Source organism: Leucoraja erinacea, chromosome 7 (assembly GCF_028641065.1).
Source record: "Leucoraja erinacea ecotype New England chromosome 7, Leri_hhj_1, whole genome shotgun sequence".
NCBI lineage: Eukaryota > Metazoa > Chordata > Chondrichthyes > Rajiformes > Rajidae > Leucoraja > Leucoraja erinaceus.
This window is the reverse complement of record NC_073383.1, coordinates 52,397,663-52,414,480: the sequence shown is the minus strand read 5'-3', so window position 1 is coordinate 52,414,480 and position 16,818 is coordinate 52,397,663. Positions and strand designations below refer to the sequence as shown.

Genomic DNA, 16,818 nt, shown 5'->3' with positions numbered 1-16,818 from the left:
TCTCACATGCTTTGCAAAACTGCACAGTTGTCTGTAGATAATATATCACTCCCGTACACTCTCACCAAATTGTTCAGTTTTTTACAAGGCGTTGACTTGACTTTAGGCATGTTGAAGCTTGCAAGGGTAGATCCTACAGGAGCGGGGATGCAGATCTCTACATGCAGGCCAAGTACAAGCTGAGAAGAGGAATCAGAGCTGCCAAGGAAAGGTACTCTGAGATGTTGAGGAGCAAGTTATCAGCAAATGATTCTTCTTCAGTGTGGAAGGGCTTGCAAGAAATCACAAGCTACAAGAGGAAACTCCCCCGCTCCTTGGGCAATCGTCAGCTGACCAATTACCTGAACGAGTTCTACTGCAGGTTCGATAAACAGAAACTTAACCCTGGTACCCCACATCCCATCCCCAACCAACACTTCACACCTACTCACAGCTTGACTCCAATTTGAAAAGACTAGATCCTTCCCCACATACTCCTCCCCAATCACCACTTCACACCGACTTAAAGCATGACTCCAGTCTGCAAAGACTGGACCCTTTCCCAAGCACCCCTTTCCAATCACCACTTAACACCCACTTACAGCCGGGTTTCGCCCCCGTGCTATAAATTGTCTTGTAAGTTACATTAAAATAGTACAAAAAGGCTGATTTAGGCATTCAATCGTGAAAAGGGCATTATCATCCAGAAATCATCAAAAAAGGCATGAAAAGGCACATGGCATTTATGGCAAAATCCTGGCTCTACTGATAAGAAATGAAGAAAGCATATGGGATACTTTCAAGGGAATAAAATACAAGACCAAGGAAAGTAAAGGTGTAACTTTACACTGGATAGGCCATAGCTGGAGTACTATGTAGTTTTGAAATCCACACGACAGGAAGGATGCAATTACACCATAGTGTACATAAGAGATTCATCAAGATGTTACTTGGGATGGAGCATTTCAGTTGAGAGACTGGATAGACAGAGTTTGTTTCCCATGCAGTAGAAAAAGCCAAAAGATGTATACTAAATTATGATGTGAACATATAGGATGAATAAAAGGACATTTTCCCCCATAGCAGAATTATCTAAAGCTAAAGAGCATAGGTTTAGGGAAAGGGCCAAAAGGCTCAGAGGGTAGTGGAAGAAGATTTTTTTTAATTCTTAGGGTGATGAGAATCTCAAGCCCACAAACACTGGAACTGCACAGAAGGATACAAAGCAACTGCAGGAACAGGTTATAAAGCGATAGTTGTTTAAGTACTTCAGTGTATTTACTTTCTTAGGTAACCGTGAACATTTGGTCTGCTCCCACTGATTCCCCCAAACTTCAACAGATGCACTATAGAAAGTATCCTGTTAAGGTGCATCTTTAATGGAGTTTATTATTGTAACGTGTACCAAGGTACAGTGGAAACGTTTTGTTTTCATGCTATCCAGTCAAAGAAAAGACTATACATGGATACAATCAAGCCGTCCACAGTACTCAGTAAAGTCAAGAGTCAATTTAATTGTCATTTGGACCCCTAGAGGTCCAAACGAAATGCCGTTTCTGCAGCCATACATTACACACAAATAGACCCAGACACAACATAATTACAATTTTACATAAACATCCATCACATAGCTGTGATGGAAGGCCAAAAAAAGACTTCTCTCCACTGCAGGTTACACAGAAAAGATGTCAGAGTCAGCGTCAAGCAGCATCTATGGCTGCGATGGCGATTAGTCAACGCGGCCATTGAAGCCTTCAGACTGGGTGGGGGTGGGGGTCGGTCGGGATAAGAAAGGGAAAGACATTTATTGCCAAGAAGGCATGTAGTTGATAGGGCAACTGTTTGCTCTTGAGCTGAGGCATCGAGAGGTGAGGAAACTCCGCTAAGTTTTTCCTTCTGATAGAAAATAAATACAGGAGCTTGAAAACCAGAGCTCAAGAACAGGTTCTTCCCCACTGCTATCAGGCACCTGAATCAATCAACTTGTTCACACCCCCTTCCCAGAGGTGCTGCCATGTACTCCTACTCTTAACTTTATTTCTTTCGATTAATTTATTATTGTACTACAGTATATGCTTTTGAATTACTTCCAAAGGCACTCCAATCTTTACACCATTTTGGTGTTTTGCACTCATCGTTATATTTATTGATGGATTTATTGTTACAACCTATACTGTTTACTCTATAAACTATATAAGAACAAGGAATTTCATTGCACCCTGGTCAATGTGACAATAAACTAATCTGAATCAGAGTCTGTATGATCTGAATATTGCACTCTGCCATGGCACAATGTGTTTCTCCACAGAAGAATGGTGAATCTGCAATTTAAAAAGGTGTTGCACACGATTGCTTTTTTTTTGCACGTTTTATGCAAGCATGGTTTGATCACATTCTGTGCATATCCTTACACATACAAATAAATAGAATGCTTAAGATGAAGTCAAATTGATAAACATATTAAATGTGATGATTCTGATGACATTGTACTTTTCTTCCCAAACAGGGCTTGAAATAAAATGAAGAGTAACCAATGATCTCCATATTCTACTTACAGATACTTCTACGACTGTTTTCATAGCCTTGTCTTTCCGCTGCTTGAAGTCATCATCCTAATACAAATATATTGAAAGGAAATACAATATTTTATTATTTATATATTTCATAGCAAAAGGATTTGAGTATAGGAGCAGGGAGGTTCTACTGCAGTTGTACAGGGTCTTGGTCAGACCACACCTGGAGTATTGCGTACAGTTTTGGTCTCCTAATCCGAGGAAGGACATTCTTGCCATAGAGGGAATACAGAGAAGGTTCACCAGACTGATTCCTGGGATGTCAGGACTTTCATATGAAGAAAGACTGGATGGACTCGGCTTGTACCTGCTAGAATTTAGAAGATTGAGGGGGGGGTGGGGGGATCTTATAGAAAATTACAAAATTTTTAAGGGGTTGGACAGGCTAGATGCAGGAAGATTGTTCCCGATGTTGGGGAAGTCCAGAACAAGGGGTCACAGTTTAAGGATAAAGGGGAAATCTTTTAGGACTGAGATGTGAAAAACATTTTTTACACAGTGTCGCGAATCTCTGGAATTCTCTGCCACAGAATGTAGTTGAGGCCAGTTCATTGGCTATATTTAAGAGGGAGTTAGGTGTGGCCCTTGTGGCTAAAGGGTTCAGGGGATATGGAGAGAAAGCAGGTACAGGATACTGAGTTGGATGATCAGCCATGATCATACTGAATGGCGGTGCAGGCTCGAAGGGCCGAATGGCCTACTCCTGCACCTATTTTCTATGTTTCTATGTTAATAAATTATACAATTCACCACATATTTTGCACCAAATCCACTAAAAACATGCAATTCACATGCACCTATTTTGAGACACAATACAGTTGATGGATCAATTCACTAAGACTGTTGAATCTTACAGCACCATAATTACATTCCAGGGAATGCAGAATTCAGTTTTCACCCTAAAAGAGTAGAAAAAAAAGAACAGCGACAGAGAAATTTAAAACCCTCAGAAGAATTAATGACACCCTTTGATTTGGAAAAAACCATAGCCTTGAAAAACAAAGGAAGCCAAACAAATATATCAAAATACTGGAGTATGACATTGTTGAGCCATTCACCAAAAATATTGGCCATATTAGAAAAGCTCAGTTCGAGAAAAGAGCAAATGCCAGTGTACAGACGGAATTCCAAGGGAGCAGACTACATAGACTGCATTTTTCCTGTCAGGCAGCTCATTTGAAACCACACAACATGATGAAAGACTACACACGTCTTTTATGAATGAATTTTCCATTAAAGCAAACATGGTCATCATTGAAAAAAGATTAAAAATGGAGAATATGAATGACTTTACAGCTGTGTGAAGGTAATCAAGGATGAGTTTTACAATTGCATCCAGAATTTGGCATTCAAATATCCGTCTGAGTGTAGGGGGGAGTGAGAACAGAACTACAGGACACAGAAGACAGGAGGAATCCATCTATGATAACTGGGGGAAACAACATTAAAGAAAGAGGACATCTTTGATATTTCCAGAATGGAAAGCCTTACCTTGGGAGCAGACGTGGCAGAGAGAAAGAAAATGAAAGCAAGGGATAGCATCTTTGCAAGAAGCTGGATGGGAGGAGGTGTAGTACTGATAGTACACAAAAATGTTGGAGAAACTCAGCGGGTGCAGCAGCATATATGGAGCGAAGGAGATAGGCAACGTTTCGGGTAACAGTACTGATAACTGTGTGAGAGTGTGTTTGTAGTAGACATCAATCGATAGTGTGTTCTCCATGATGGAGACAGGGAGATCAAGAAAGGGGAGAGGGAAGTCAGAGATAGTCCAAGAGAATTTAAGGGTAGGGTGGAAGTTAGTGGAAAAGTTAATGAAATTAACGAGTTCTGCGCCTCCTCTCACCTGTATCACTTGACAGACTTTGTCCTGCCCCCACATCTTTTCCAACTTTCTTCCACCTACCACAATCAGCTGAAGAAGGGTCCCGACCTAACACACTTATCCATGTTCTCGAGAGATGCTGCCTGACCAGTTGTTCGTCGAGCACTTTGTGCTTATTTTTGTAAACCAGCATCTGCAGTTCCTTATCTCTACAATATATTTGCTTATCTCGATTGTTTTTTTTATCTTCAGCAAATCATTAAGCCCACAGGACTGACCTCAGAGTTATTAGAAAATATTTTAACTTTTAGTGTTTGAATTTTGGATGGAGATCCTTTCTTCAAACGATCTAACTGGGTTACGAACTCACACTGTATAATGATAAATATATCATAACTAATTACCATATCCACAGGCCTGTCATGCTGCTGCAATTAGGAATTTTATTGGTCTGTTGTCAGTACTTTAAATGATGACTCTAAAAGTTTACAGTGTGAATGCGAATGAGAAACTCACCTCAAGCAGACTGTGGGTTTTTTGAAATTGAGATATGGAAAATGCCCGAATATAATCTCCCATCTCTTCTCTGGTTTCAATTGCACGTTTTACCAACCACTTAAAAGTAATAATGACATGTTACTGAGCAATAGTTGACCATTTCTAATCTGCCATGAAATCACAGTCCAATAAACAAATCAAAAGGTACTTTATAGCTATTGGGAACTGCAAAACAATTATTGTGCTGTTGAAACGGAATCTGAAAAATACATAATAAAATGTAATGTGTTCCCCCCCTCCCCCCACCACATACAAAAATGTTGTGACTTATTTTGAATTTAACTATAGATTTTAATGTCCAGGGTGATTATAGACGGTCTACAACTTTTTTTACAATAACCCAGCACGGTAGCACAGCCATAGAGATGCTGCCTTACAGCCCTTGCAGGACTGGAGACCCAAGTTCGATCCCGACTACGGGTGCTGTCTGTATGGAATTTGTGCGTTCTCTTTGTGACCTGTGTGGGTTTTGTTCGAGAACTTTAACTAATCTTTAGATGATGGCTACATACTGGATAACTTGGTAGCTAGCTAGATTGAGCTACATACTTGGATAGCTAGCTAGACTGAGCATCCCATACAGATATCTTTGGTTTCCTGTACAAAGACATACAGATATGTAGGTTAATTGGCTTAGTAAATGTAAAAATTGTCCCTAGTGTGCGTAGGATAGTGTTAATATGCGGGGATCGCTGGTCGGCATGGACCTGGTGGGCCGAAGGGCCTGTTTCCGCACTGTATCTCTAAAATAAACCCAGTAAAGAATAGCTTTCCAATGAAAAAATACACATAAAGTAGAAAACAACTAGTTTATAAAAATACAACAATTTTGTGAAACAAATAGAATTTTTTTTTTTTGTAATTCAATGAAGATTATGACATCATGCCATGTGTTTTAGTTATGAAGATTTATTTAACTTGTGATTAAAGACAACACAGCCATTAATACAAATACTATTCATTGGGAAAAATTACGAAAAGCAGCTCCTACGCTAACTGTTTACTGCTGATTGGCAGTGCATACATTGGCCTTTAATTTATAAGCTATCTATGTTATACCCACCTAAATCAATATTAAAAGACCATTGTTTAAGAGGGAACTTTCGAAAAACAATTTAATCTTCAAACGAGCAAGTGACTATTTTATAATTTGCAACTCATTCGTCCAGATCAACTCTAGTCAGATGGCCCTTCAGCCATTCACACCCGAGCCTATGTAGTCCTGATGCAGGGTCACTACCTGAAATGTTGATCACCCCTTTGCCGCCACAGATGCTGCTAGACCCACTGAGTTCCTTCAAGTTTATTTTTGCTCCATGCTAACCTTTTTACTCATCTACAGTAGACCCATTGGTCCTCATTAAATCTATATCCTTCTGTGCTGTGCCTATTTAAGAGTGTTTCAATAAAATAAAATTTCCACCATCTCTGTCTAACTCTTCCTCTTTAAAATGCTGCTTAAATTCTCTGATCAGGATCACGGCATCCTTGTGAAATATCTTGGGATGCCTTGCAACATTAAACAAATGCTATTATTTTATATTAAATTGTTTAGCTCCTGACTGGAATAGTGCTTATGTCAAACATTTTAAGCAGCAAGTAATTTTCATATTCTGAAACATTCTGTTGATTACAAGAATTTTACAACATTCAGAAAAAATGTACCAATTAACAAAAAAATCAATTGGTGTTTGGTAACATTACGCACCTGTACAACAGGGAATATGTGTATGAAATCCAGACCCTGAATTTTATTTTTGTTCCAAAACCTGTTTACTCATCTACAGTTCACCCATTGGCCTCAACAGATACAATTTTCTCTCTGTGCAAGGCTCTATATATTTCAGAAGTAAAATGTCCACCATACCTTTTATGCAAGTCTTCCTCTTTTATAGTGCTACTAAATATTGAAACATCAGTAATTTTGTGTATCATAAGAATATTTTAAACAAGTTTGGTGATTCAACAAATTGTTTCACCAGAGGAATAGTGTAAGAAAAATTTTAAGCCCACAGAAACTTTGCATAGTAAGAAATATGATTTAGTTACAACTCAGAAAAAATTACAATTACTTATGATTCTTCAAGCTAAAATATTCACTTATCTTTCTGAAGTACTCTTTCGACATTCAAAAGTAATGTTACTTGCTGCAGCCCTGCAGCACACATCCTTTGGCCCCTTACTCTTACAGGCGTTGGTCATTTGCATGTTGATACTTTCTGAAACTGTTCCTAAATTTATCTCCATTTACTGAATTCTGATCTTCCTAAAACATATTAAATTGCTTTTTCTGGTACTGCTTGGTCTGTTTGCATTCATGCCAAGCACTCTCGGGCATTGTGCCTGAAAAGGTGCACAGTACAAGTAGTTGCTACATTCCATTAAGCCATAAAAAATGTTCAAAATATTTCAACTTACATCTTTTGACCAATTGTGGAATTTTCTTGAAAAAGTAAATCAACATCAATATCAAAGTTGCACGTCGTAATACACCATGTCATACCCCACCTACCACCTGTGGAAATAATGTGTATTTCTTTACAATACTTTTAAATTAGCAATTTTTAAATTAATAATGTTGTTAAAGACCGACTTGTTTTGTTTTATATATTATAAACAGAAAGGACAACAATTTTGAACATCAGTTAAAAATCCCAACCATCCAACTTTTATTGCTGCTCATTCTTAAGCCATACAAAATGCCATCATTTAATCATAATTATTGACCAATACAGTAATTTTCTGAGAAAAGGAAATCAGTATCAATATCTCAGTTGCTATTTGTCATCCACCTACCACCTGTGGAATAATGTGTATTGGTATACTTTTATTTTTAAATTAATAATGTTAAAGACCGACTGTTTTGTTTTACCGAAAACAATTTTTGACACAGTTAAAAATCAAACAAAAGCTTTTCATTCTGTATACATGCCATCATTTAATCATAATTATTGTTCTACAGTAACTAGTGAGATGCAAGGAATCAGTACAGGGATCTCAGCTATTTGCAATCTTTATTATTGGTATATTATTGGCCTATGTACCGAGATACACTCAACAAAAGCTTTTCACTGTATCTCATAGAAACATAGAAAATAGGTGCAGGAGTCGGCCATTCGGCCCTTCGAGCCTGCACCGCCATTCAATATGATCATTGCTGATCTTCCAACTCAGTATCCTGTACCTGCTTTCTCTCCATACCCCCTGATCCCTTTAGCCACAAGGGCCACATCTAACTCCCTCTTAAATATAGCCAATGAATTGGCCTCAACTACCTTCTGTGGCAAAGAATTTCAGAGATTCCCCACTCTCTGTGTGAAAAATGTATTTCTCATCTGTCCTAAAAGATTTCCCCCTATCCTTAAACTGTGACCCCTTGTTCTGTACTTCCCCAACATCGGGAACAATCTTCCTGCATCTAGCCTGTCAAACCCCTTAAGAATTTTGTATGTTTCTAGAAGATCCCCCCTCAATCTTTTAAATTCTAGCGAGTACAAGCCGAGTCTATCCAGTCTTTCTTCAAACATGCGCATGACAATAAATTTAAACGGATGGTCAACTATCCAGTCAAATAATACATATTAGAGTCCAATTAAGCCGTACACAAGTGCTCCGGGCAGTGCAAAGAGAGAAATAACTAGAGGACAAAATGTAGTTTTGCAGCATTAGTTACAGAGAAAGTGCAGATAAAAAATTCAAGGGCTGCAATGAGGTAGGTTGGTAGATCAGGACTACACTCTCAGTTTATGAGAATACTTATACATGAGAGTTGGAGTATTCAAGCTTTTGTATCTTCTGCCCCACGGGAAGAGGGGAGAAAAGGAAATGAAAAGAAAATAATCTTTGATTATGTGATTATGTTGGCTGCTTTCCTGAGGCAGCGAGAAATGTAGATGGAGTCAATCAGGATTGGAGGGAGGGAAGGCTGATTTGTGAACACAATGATTTAGATGACAAGAGTGAGAGTGTTAGAAACTAATTTGCTACTGGAACAAAAGTGAGATGGAAAGTAAGTCACGAGGACACAAATAATTGGCCAAAGGTTTTGGACAGGAAAGACATATGGGCAAGAATGTAGTAGGTGGTGTATAATGAGGGTAAACAAGAAGAACAGGAGAGCATAATATTGCTTATATGAAAAGAATACAAAATAATATGCGGCTTCTTCCCAACAACCATCAGGCTACTGAACACCATGAGCTCCAACTATACTACAAATTATCTTTGTTGCATTAGGGACTTCTAACTGTTTGCATGTTATGTTATCTATTGAGTACTGTGTTTTACAAACCCGTTGGGCCACTATAAGAATTTCATTGTTCTGTTTCAGTACATATGACAATTAAACAGTCTTGACTGCAGAAGAATCTGATGCCCTTGTAAATGAAAAGGTATAGCAAGTAATTAGGAGGGTAAATTAAGACTGGTGGCCTAGAGATGGTATGGAAATAGGAAAAGTAATGCAACCATACAGAACATTATTCAAACCACATTTGGTATAACTCATCGTTTGTCTCCACATTTATGTTAGGATAACAGCACTACAGACTGTTTACTTAGTGTACTCATCTCAGGGATGGGTTGTTATTTGAGCAAAGTTTCAGCCAGTTGGGCAAAAGTCATTGTAGTTTAGAAGAATGAGTGGTAACTCTGTGGAAGATGAAATTCTGAGTGGCCATGAAAGGATACATGGGGTCGAAGATTTTTCACATTAATCATGTCCTCCACTAACCTGCCCTGACTACACCCTTGCAATGATCAAATTATTAGCCCAGTGGTTAATATGGTATTGTAGCGGCTTCTAGTGATGGGGCTGGGAAGTCAGAACCCTCATCATTGGTCGGCACTGTCACGTGACCGCGGGGGTTCGTTCGCGGTCTTTTATATAGTAATTAGCTCTCCTCGCAATGCCAGGAGTTGTATCCGTTAGTTAGACTAGATACGCGGTGTTACGAGCTTTTGTTTGTGTTTTGTCAATAAAAACTATTTCACTCAACCTGCCTGGTCTCACTACAGTACATGTTGGTATCTGGTTTCAGCCACACCTAAACAAACTAGTTCCTGATTCTACCCATACACTTAACCAGGTACTCGCTCATTCTTATATCTCTTTCATGACTTTATATCATTTTCAACTTGCAAGAAAAGGGTTTTTAAAGTTGAATATAGGACAGATCTTTATCGAATAATTTATAAAAACAAGGTCACATTGTGCACTGATCATGGTATTTTCTTTCAAATCTGTACTTATCCACATAATCTTCTCATACTGAGTTTGATGGGTATAAAAAACATGAGGTGAATAGATAGGGCAAATACACAGAGTCTTTTACTCAGGGTAGGGGAATCGAGATCCAGAGTACATAGGCAGGTACTATAGCATTTAAAAGACACTTTGAAAGGCACATTGATAAGAAAGGTTTAGTGGGATATGGGTCAAATTAAGGCAAATGGAATGAGCTTAGATGAGGCAGCTTGGGCGGCATGGATGAGTCCATGATGTCTGACTCAATGACTCTGTGTATTGGTAGTGACATGGTCCCCAAACCTCAACAATAGAGCTGGTGTTAGGCTTGTTAATGCTCAGCAGCCAAACTCAAAGCTGCTGTTTGCACTTTCAAAGCAAAGACAAAGCTCCGCCAACCACACCACACTGCCCTCCACCAATAATGGATTACAGCAAGATCTTGGAAGACTAAGATGACTTCCAAAATCATTGTAGCTACCTCAAAATGAGAACAAAAAGTGGTCAATGGAACAGCAGAGATCCCTGCCCCAATGTTTCTGACATCGGGACTACCTTTGTGACGCATGATTCATTTGTATGTTCTAAATATTTAACATTTTGGGCGGCACAGTGGTAGATTCCTGTCAAACAGAGTCAGAGTCCCAGGTTCGATCCTGACTACCGGTGCTGTCTGTACGGAGTTTATAGGTTCTCCCTGTGACCGTGAGGGTTTTCTCTGGGTGCTCTGGTTTCCTCCCACACTCCAAAGACATACAGGTTTGAAGGTTAATTAGCTTCTGTGAATTGTAAATTGTCCCTAGTAGGTAGAGTAGCGCTAATGTACGAGGTGATCGCTGGTCAGCGTGGACTCGGTGGGCTGAAGTGCCTGTTTCCATCTTTACCGTCTAAAGTCCAAATGTAATCACATTTGATTTTAGAGCTCCAGGGGTGTACAGGACATAAAAATATATACATACATCCACACAAATAAATTAGTTTGGAAATATCAGAAGACGAATCATCCTGAAATGAAGGAGCTTTTGATGGTGTCGATGTAACTAGGAAAATGGACAAGGGAGAGCCAGTGGATGTTGTGTACTTGGACTTTCAGATAGCATTTGATAAGGTCCCACATAAGAGATTATTGGGAAAAATTAGGGCACATGGTATTGGGGGTAGAGTGCTAACATGGATAGAAAATTGGTTGGCAGACAGGAAACAAAGAGTAGGGATTAACGGGTCCCTTTCAGAATGGCAGGCAGCGACTAGTGGGGTACCGCAAGGCTCGGTGCTGGGACCGCAGCTATTTACAATATACATCAATGATTTAGATGAAGGGATTCAAAGAAACATTAGCAAATTTGCAGATGACACAAAGCTGGGTGGCAGTGCGAACTGTGAGGAGGATACTATGAGAATGCAGGGTAACTTGGACAGGTTGGGTGAGTGGGCAGATGCATGGCATAAGCAGTTTAATGTGGATAAATATGAGGTTATCCACTTTGGTAGCAAAAACAGGAAGGCAGATTATTATCTAAATGGTCGGGTCAAGTTGGTAAAAGGGGAAGTACAACGGATTCTGGGGTTCCTTGTTCATCAGTCAATTAAAGTACGCATGCAAGTACAGCAGGCAGTGAAGAAAGCGAATGGCATGTTGGCCTTCATAACAAGAGGAGTTGAGTAGTCAAGTCAAGAGAGTTTAGTTAGTATAAATGCAGAACAGTCTATATAGCATAGACCATATATATATACACATAAATAAACAGATAAAGTGCAATAGGATCTGTTATAGTTCAGTTTGTTTGATGGATAGTTTAATAGCCTGATGGCTGTGGGGAAGAAGCTGTACATGAACCTGGATGTACCAGATTTCAGGCTCCTGTATCTTCTACCTGATGGCAGCGGAGAGATGAGTGTGTTGCCAGGATGGTGTGGATCATTGATGATGCTGGCAGCCTTTTTGAGGCAGCGACTGCGATTAACCTCCCCGCCATCAAAGGGATCTGAACCGATGATGGACTGGGCAGTGGTCACAACTTTCTGCATTCTTCTTCGCTCCTGGACGCTACTCTCTACTGTGCACCTGTAAAAGTTCGAGAGAGTCCACTTTGACATACCGACTCTCCGTAATCTTCTCAGGAAGTAGAGGTGCTGATGTGCTTTCTTTATAATTGCATAAGTGTGCTGGGACCAGGAAAGATCTTCGGAAACATGCACGCCCAGGAATTTGAAGTCCTTTCCACCATCGTCCCGTTGATATAAACGGAATTGTGGATCCCTATCCTAGCCCTTCTGCAATCAGTTCCTTGGTTTTACTGGTGTTGAGAGCCAGTTTATTGTGCTAGCACCATTTGGTCAATCGGTCGATCTCACTTTTATACTCTGACTCGTCACCATCAGTGATTCGTCCCACAACAGCGGTGTCGTCTGCGAACGTGATGATGGAGTTCGCATTATGTCCGGCTCCGCAGTCATGAGTATAGAATGGGTAAAGCAGGGGGCTGAGCACGCAGCCTTGAGGTGCTCCCATGCTGATTGTTATCGTAGATGACACATTTCCACCAATACGGACAGACTGTGGTCTGTGGATGAGCAAGTCGAGGATCCAATTCCAGAGGGATGCACAGAGACCCAGATGTGAGCGCTTGGTAACCAGCTTGGAGGGGATGATCGTATTAAACGCTGAGCTGTAGTCAATGAATAACAGCCTAACACAATACCAAACACAATACTCCCTCACTTGAGCTCCAGCTCTGCTTCTGCCCAGGTCCAGTTACCGGGCTCAGACACAGACACAGACCCAGACCCAGACCCAGACTGAAGCCTGAAAAGTTCTGCCTGGGGTGGTGATGGAAGCAGATGTGGTGGGAATTTTTCAGAGGCATTTAAACACGCATATTAACCTGCAAGGGATGGAGGGATGGAGATCTGTATTGGGATACATTTAAACTGGAATTGTGGTTGGCACAAATGTCATGGACTAAAGCATTTGTTCCTGTACTGTACTGTTCTATGTTCTGTGCAGGAGTCTGCTTATTAGCTGCTTAGTCGTATTAGCTACTTCAGAAGCAGAAAGGACTTGGGGTTCAGAAGCAGAATGCCCTTCTGGTTCAGAAGCACAATGGACTTCTGGTTCAGAAGCACAATGGACTTCTGGTTCAGAAGCACAATGGACTTCTGGTTCAGAAGCACAATGTCTGGTTCAGACTTCTGGTTCAGAAGCACAATGGACTTCTGGTTCAGAAGCACAATGGACTTCTGGTTCAGAAGCACAATGGACTTCTGGTTCAGAAGCACAATGGACTTCTGGTTCAGAAGCAGAATGCCCTTCTGGTGCAGAAGCAGAATGGACGCATAACCAGACTGGATCATCTTTCATCCCAAGGAACTGCCGAAGATATGAAGGAACTGCATTTATTATTCTCACCTTATCAAATGGCGATAGTCCCTTAATTCTTGCTCTAAAGTATCCAGCAGCAACCAGCAATTCTAAAATTTCTGTCAACTTGACATTTTGTTCCTCATCCTCACGAGTTTCAACCTAATAGGTCAAAAATTAATACATTTTTACAAGGATTGCATTTTATTTTACTTGCTCAGAAACCATTAGATATGACTAAAATGAATGCATTAAATGTAATAAACAATGGGTTAAATGCATGAACATAGAGTTCCTTGGGAACAGATGAAGCTTTACCACAAGCAATCAAACAGAACTAAGCTATACCAAAGTGCTCCAAAATACAAGATTCTGCAGATGCTCGAAACCCAGAGCAGAATTATTGAAAGGGCATAAACATAGGTAGTAGCCAGTTAGCCTCTCTTGGATGTACTTATCAAAAAACAAGACCTAGTCAACCTCATATCACTATCTCGTACAGAATCCCTAGCCATGATTTTAATTTCCAAGTCTTATCTGAATGTAATGAAGGACCCTGCCTCCACTGCCCTGAGAGACAATGAGGTGCACACCCTTATCAACTGCTGGTTGCTTTTGACATATTTTGCAGAAGAAAATTAATCATACTTTATTTTGATTCCTCATTTTTGAAGTATCTACAGTTGAGGCAAAAAAAAGTGCTCCGTTTTTGTCGTCCTGCGACAAGAAAGAAGTAATTAAGCTAAAAATAATGCAGATAAGATTTGCAAGGATGCAGCTAGAACTGAATAAATTCTGCAAGGAAACAGGCCCCTTCGGCCCAACCTGCATATGCCAACCAAGACTGCTGTCTACACTACTCCCACGTCTGGCCCATATCACCTCAAAACCATTCCTATCCAAGTACGTGTCCAGGTATTTGAGGGCCTGAGCTACAGAGAAATGTTGGGCAGGCTCAGACTTTATTCCTTGGAATGGAAGAAACTGATAGGTTTGAAATCATGAAGGCGAGTGCATGGAGTCATTTTCCCCCAGAGTAGGCAAAATCAAGAATTAGAGCACGTAGAAGGTTATAAGGGAAAGATTTACTAGGAACCTGAGACTCGGCAACTTTATTAAACAGTGGGTGGCTGAATTAGGAGCTGCCAGTTGAAGTGATTAAAGCAGGTACAATAACATTTTGGACAGACACATGGATAGGAATATTTTTGATGGCTATGGTCCAAATGCTTGCTGCTTTGATGGGTCATCTTGGTCAGCATGGACAAATTCTGCCAAAGGGTCAATTTCTCTGCTGTACAACTATAACTGCTAGAGGAACTCATCAAGTCAGGCAGCATCTATGGATGCCGAAGTATGGCTGATATCAATACCGAGAATGGATTCTAATTATGTTATCATCAATAAAGTTTAGCTAATTGGCTAATTCCCTCATTCCCTTTTAAAGGACAGCATATTAACCATATAACAATTACAGCACGGAAACAGGCCATCTCGGCCCTACAAGTCCGTGCCGAACAAATTTTTTTTCCCCTTAGTCCCACCTGCCTGCACTCATACCATAACCCTCCATTCCCTTCTCATCCATATGCCTATCCAATTTATTTTTAAATGATACCAATGAATCTGCCTCCACCACTTCCACTGGAAGCTCATTCCACACTGCTACCACTCTCAGACCAAACCACTGGCATTTCACCTGAAAAAAAAAAAAATTGCTGAGCCTTTGCTCCATTCAACAGGTTGGGCTATATTTCATCTGGCTTTGAATTCGTTTATGGAAATCTAGTGTCCAGAAAATTATAAATACCTTAGGATGACTAGCAATATGTTTAGTACTCCCAATATTTCACACTCAACCAATGTGTAGGTTAAAAGAGTTAAGAAGCTTACTTGGAAAGAATAGTTAAAAGTAGTAAAAATCTATTAAGGAATGTCACCAAACAATAAAGGTAGGAATATAAAAAAGCATTTGCAGTAGATACAGGCTACCATTTGTCCAGAGAGAAAATCATAGCCAAAGAGCAAAAGTCAAACATTAAAATCAACACCAAGAAATGTATAGAAATAAAGATAAATTAAGCATTTTCAAAAAAGAAACAAATATCTGTTTATTAGTTCTCCTGTACAAGAAACAAAACAAAACCCCAGAAAACTGGCAAAATGTCCTGAACAAATACAGAAGCACTAGAGATAGAGCTGCTGCCTCACAACACCAGACGCAGATGTTCAATCCTGTCCAAGGGTGCTGTCTGAGGAGTTTGCACATTCTCTCTGTAACTGCATGGGGTTCCGCTGGGTACCCCGGTTTCTTCCCCCAAACATGCAAGCTTGTAGGTTCATTGGCCTCTGTAAAAATTGCCATTTACGTGTAGGAGGTTTATGAGAAAGTGGATAAAACCATTGTGGCCGAAGGGCCTGTTTCCTTGCTGTATCTTTAAATTAAATGCATGCAAACATAATCAAAAATATCACCAAGTAAAACAGGCAAAGTTTATTTTCACAGTATCCTGCAGTTCCAATGGAAACTCAATAGACAGCAGATACTGTAATCTGGAGCAACGACAACAAACTGCTGGAGGAACCCAGTGACCGAAGCTCCCTCCACCCCCCCTTTAACCCTGATGCAGGGTCACCACCCCCAAGCTTCAACCATCCGTTAAATCCACAGACGCTGCTCGACCCGTTGAGTTCCTCCAGCTTGTTCTTTGCCCCCGATACTAAAGGCGAACATTTACCCCACAGAAGGGGCAACTCGGCTTGCGACCCCCGAGCTGAGTACCTCGATGACATTGCCCTCTTGGTCGTACTGCGGGCCCAACTTGGAGCCGGTGGAGAGGCGGTTAAAGGCGGCAGCGGCAGCGGCAGCCATCTCGTCCACGTGACCCTCCACGCGCTGCCCCGTGGGACAGCAGGTCACGTGGGCGCCAACCGTCGGCAACCGTGCGCGCAGGCGCATTGAACGCGCGATGCTGTCGGTCGAACCGTTGGTCGAACGAGTCGAGTGCAGGAAGGAACTGCAGACGCTGGTTTAAACCGAATAGACACAAAAAGCTGGAGTAACTCAGCGGGACAGGCAGCAGCTCTGGAGAGAAGGAATGAGTGCCGTTTCGGGTCTTGACTCTTCTTCAGACTGAGAGTCAAGAGAGGGAGACAACAGAGATAAAGGAAGTGAAAACGAGACATCAAAGGAGTTGAGGTTCAAGGAAAACGATTGTTACCCAGAAGAGGATGACAACGAAGCACACAGAGATAACATTTAATCAGGGGGACAGTT

General features: G+C 40.7%; 1 protein-coding gene across 1 annotated transcript in view; it reads right to left on the bottom strand.

Annotated features, from left to right (window-relative positions):
* ccdc93 (coiled-coil domain containing 93) overlaps positions 1 to 16,461 on the bottom strand; it is a 58,298-nt gene extending 41,837 nt beyond the window's left edge. The window contains 7 exon segments of the mRNA XM_055638815.1: positions 2,535 to 2,591; positions 4,894 to 4,992; positions 6,644 to 6,727; positions 6,730 to 6,769; positions 7,354 to 7,481; positions 13,371 to 13,703; positions 16,324 to 16,461. Of these exon segments, the coding sequence (XP_055494790.1) occupies positions 2,535 to 2,591; positions 4,894 to 4,992; positions 6,644 to 6,727; positions 6,730 to 6,769; positions 7,354 to 7,481; positions 13,371 to 13,703; positions 16,324 to 16,413 (831 nt within the window). The 5' untranslated portion in view covers positions 16,414 to 16,461.
* Between the last annotated feature and the right edge of the window lie 357 nt (positions 16,462 to 16,818).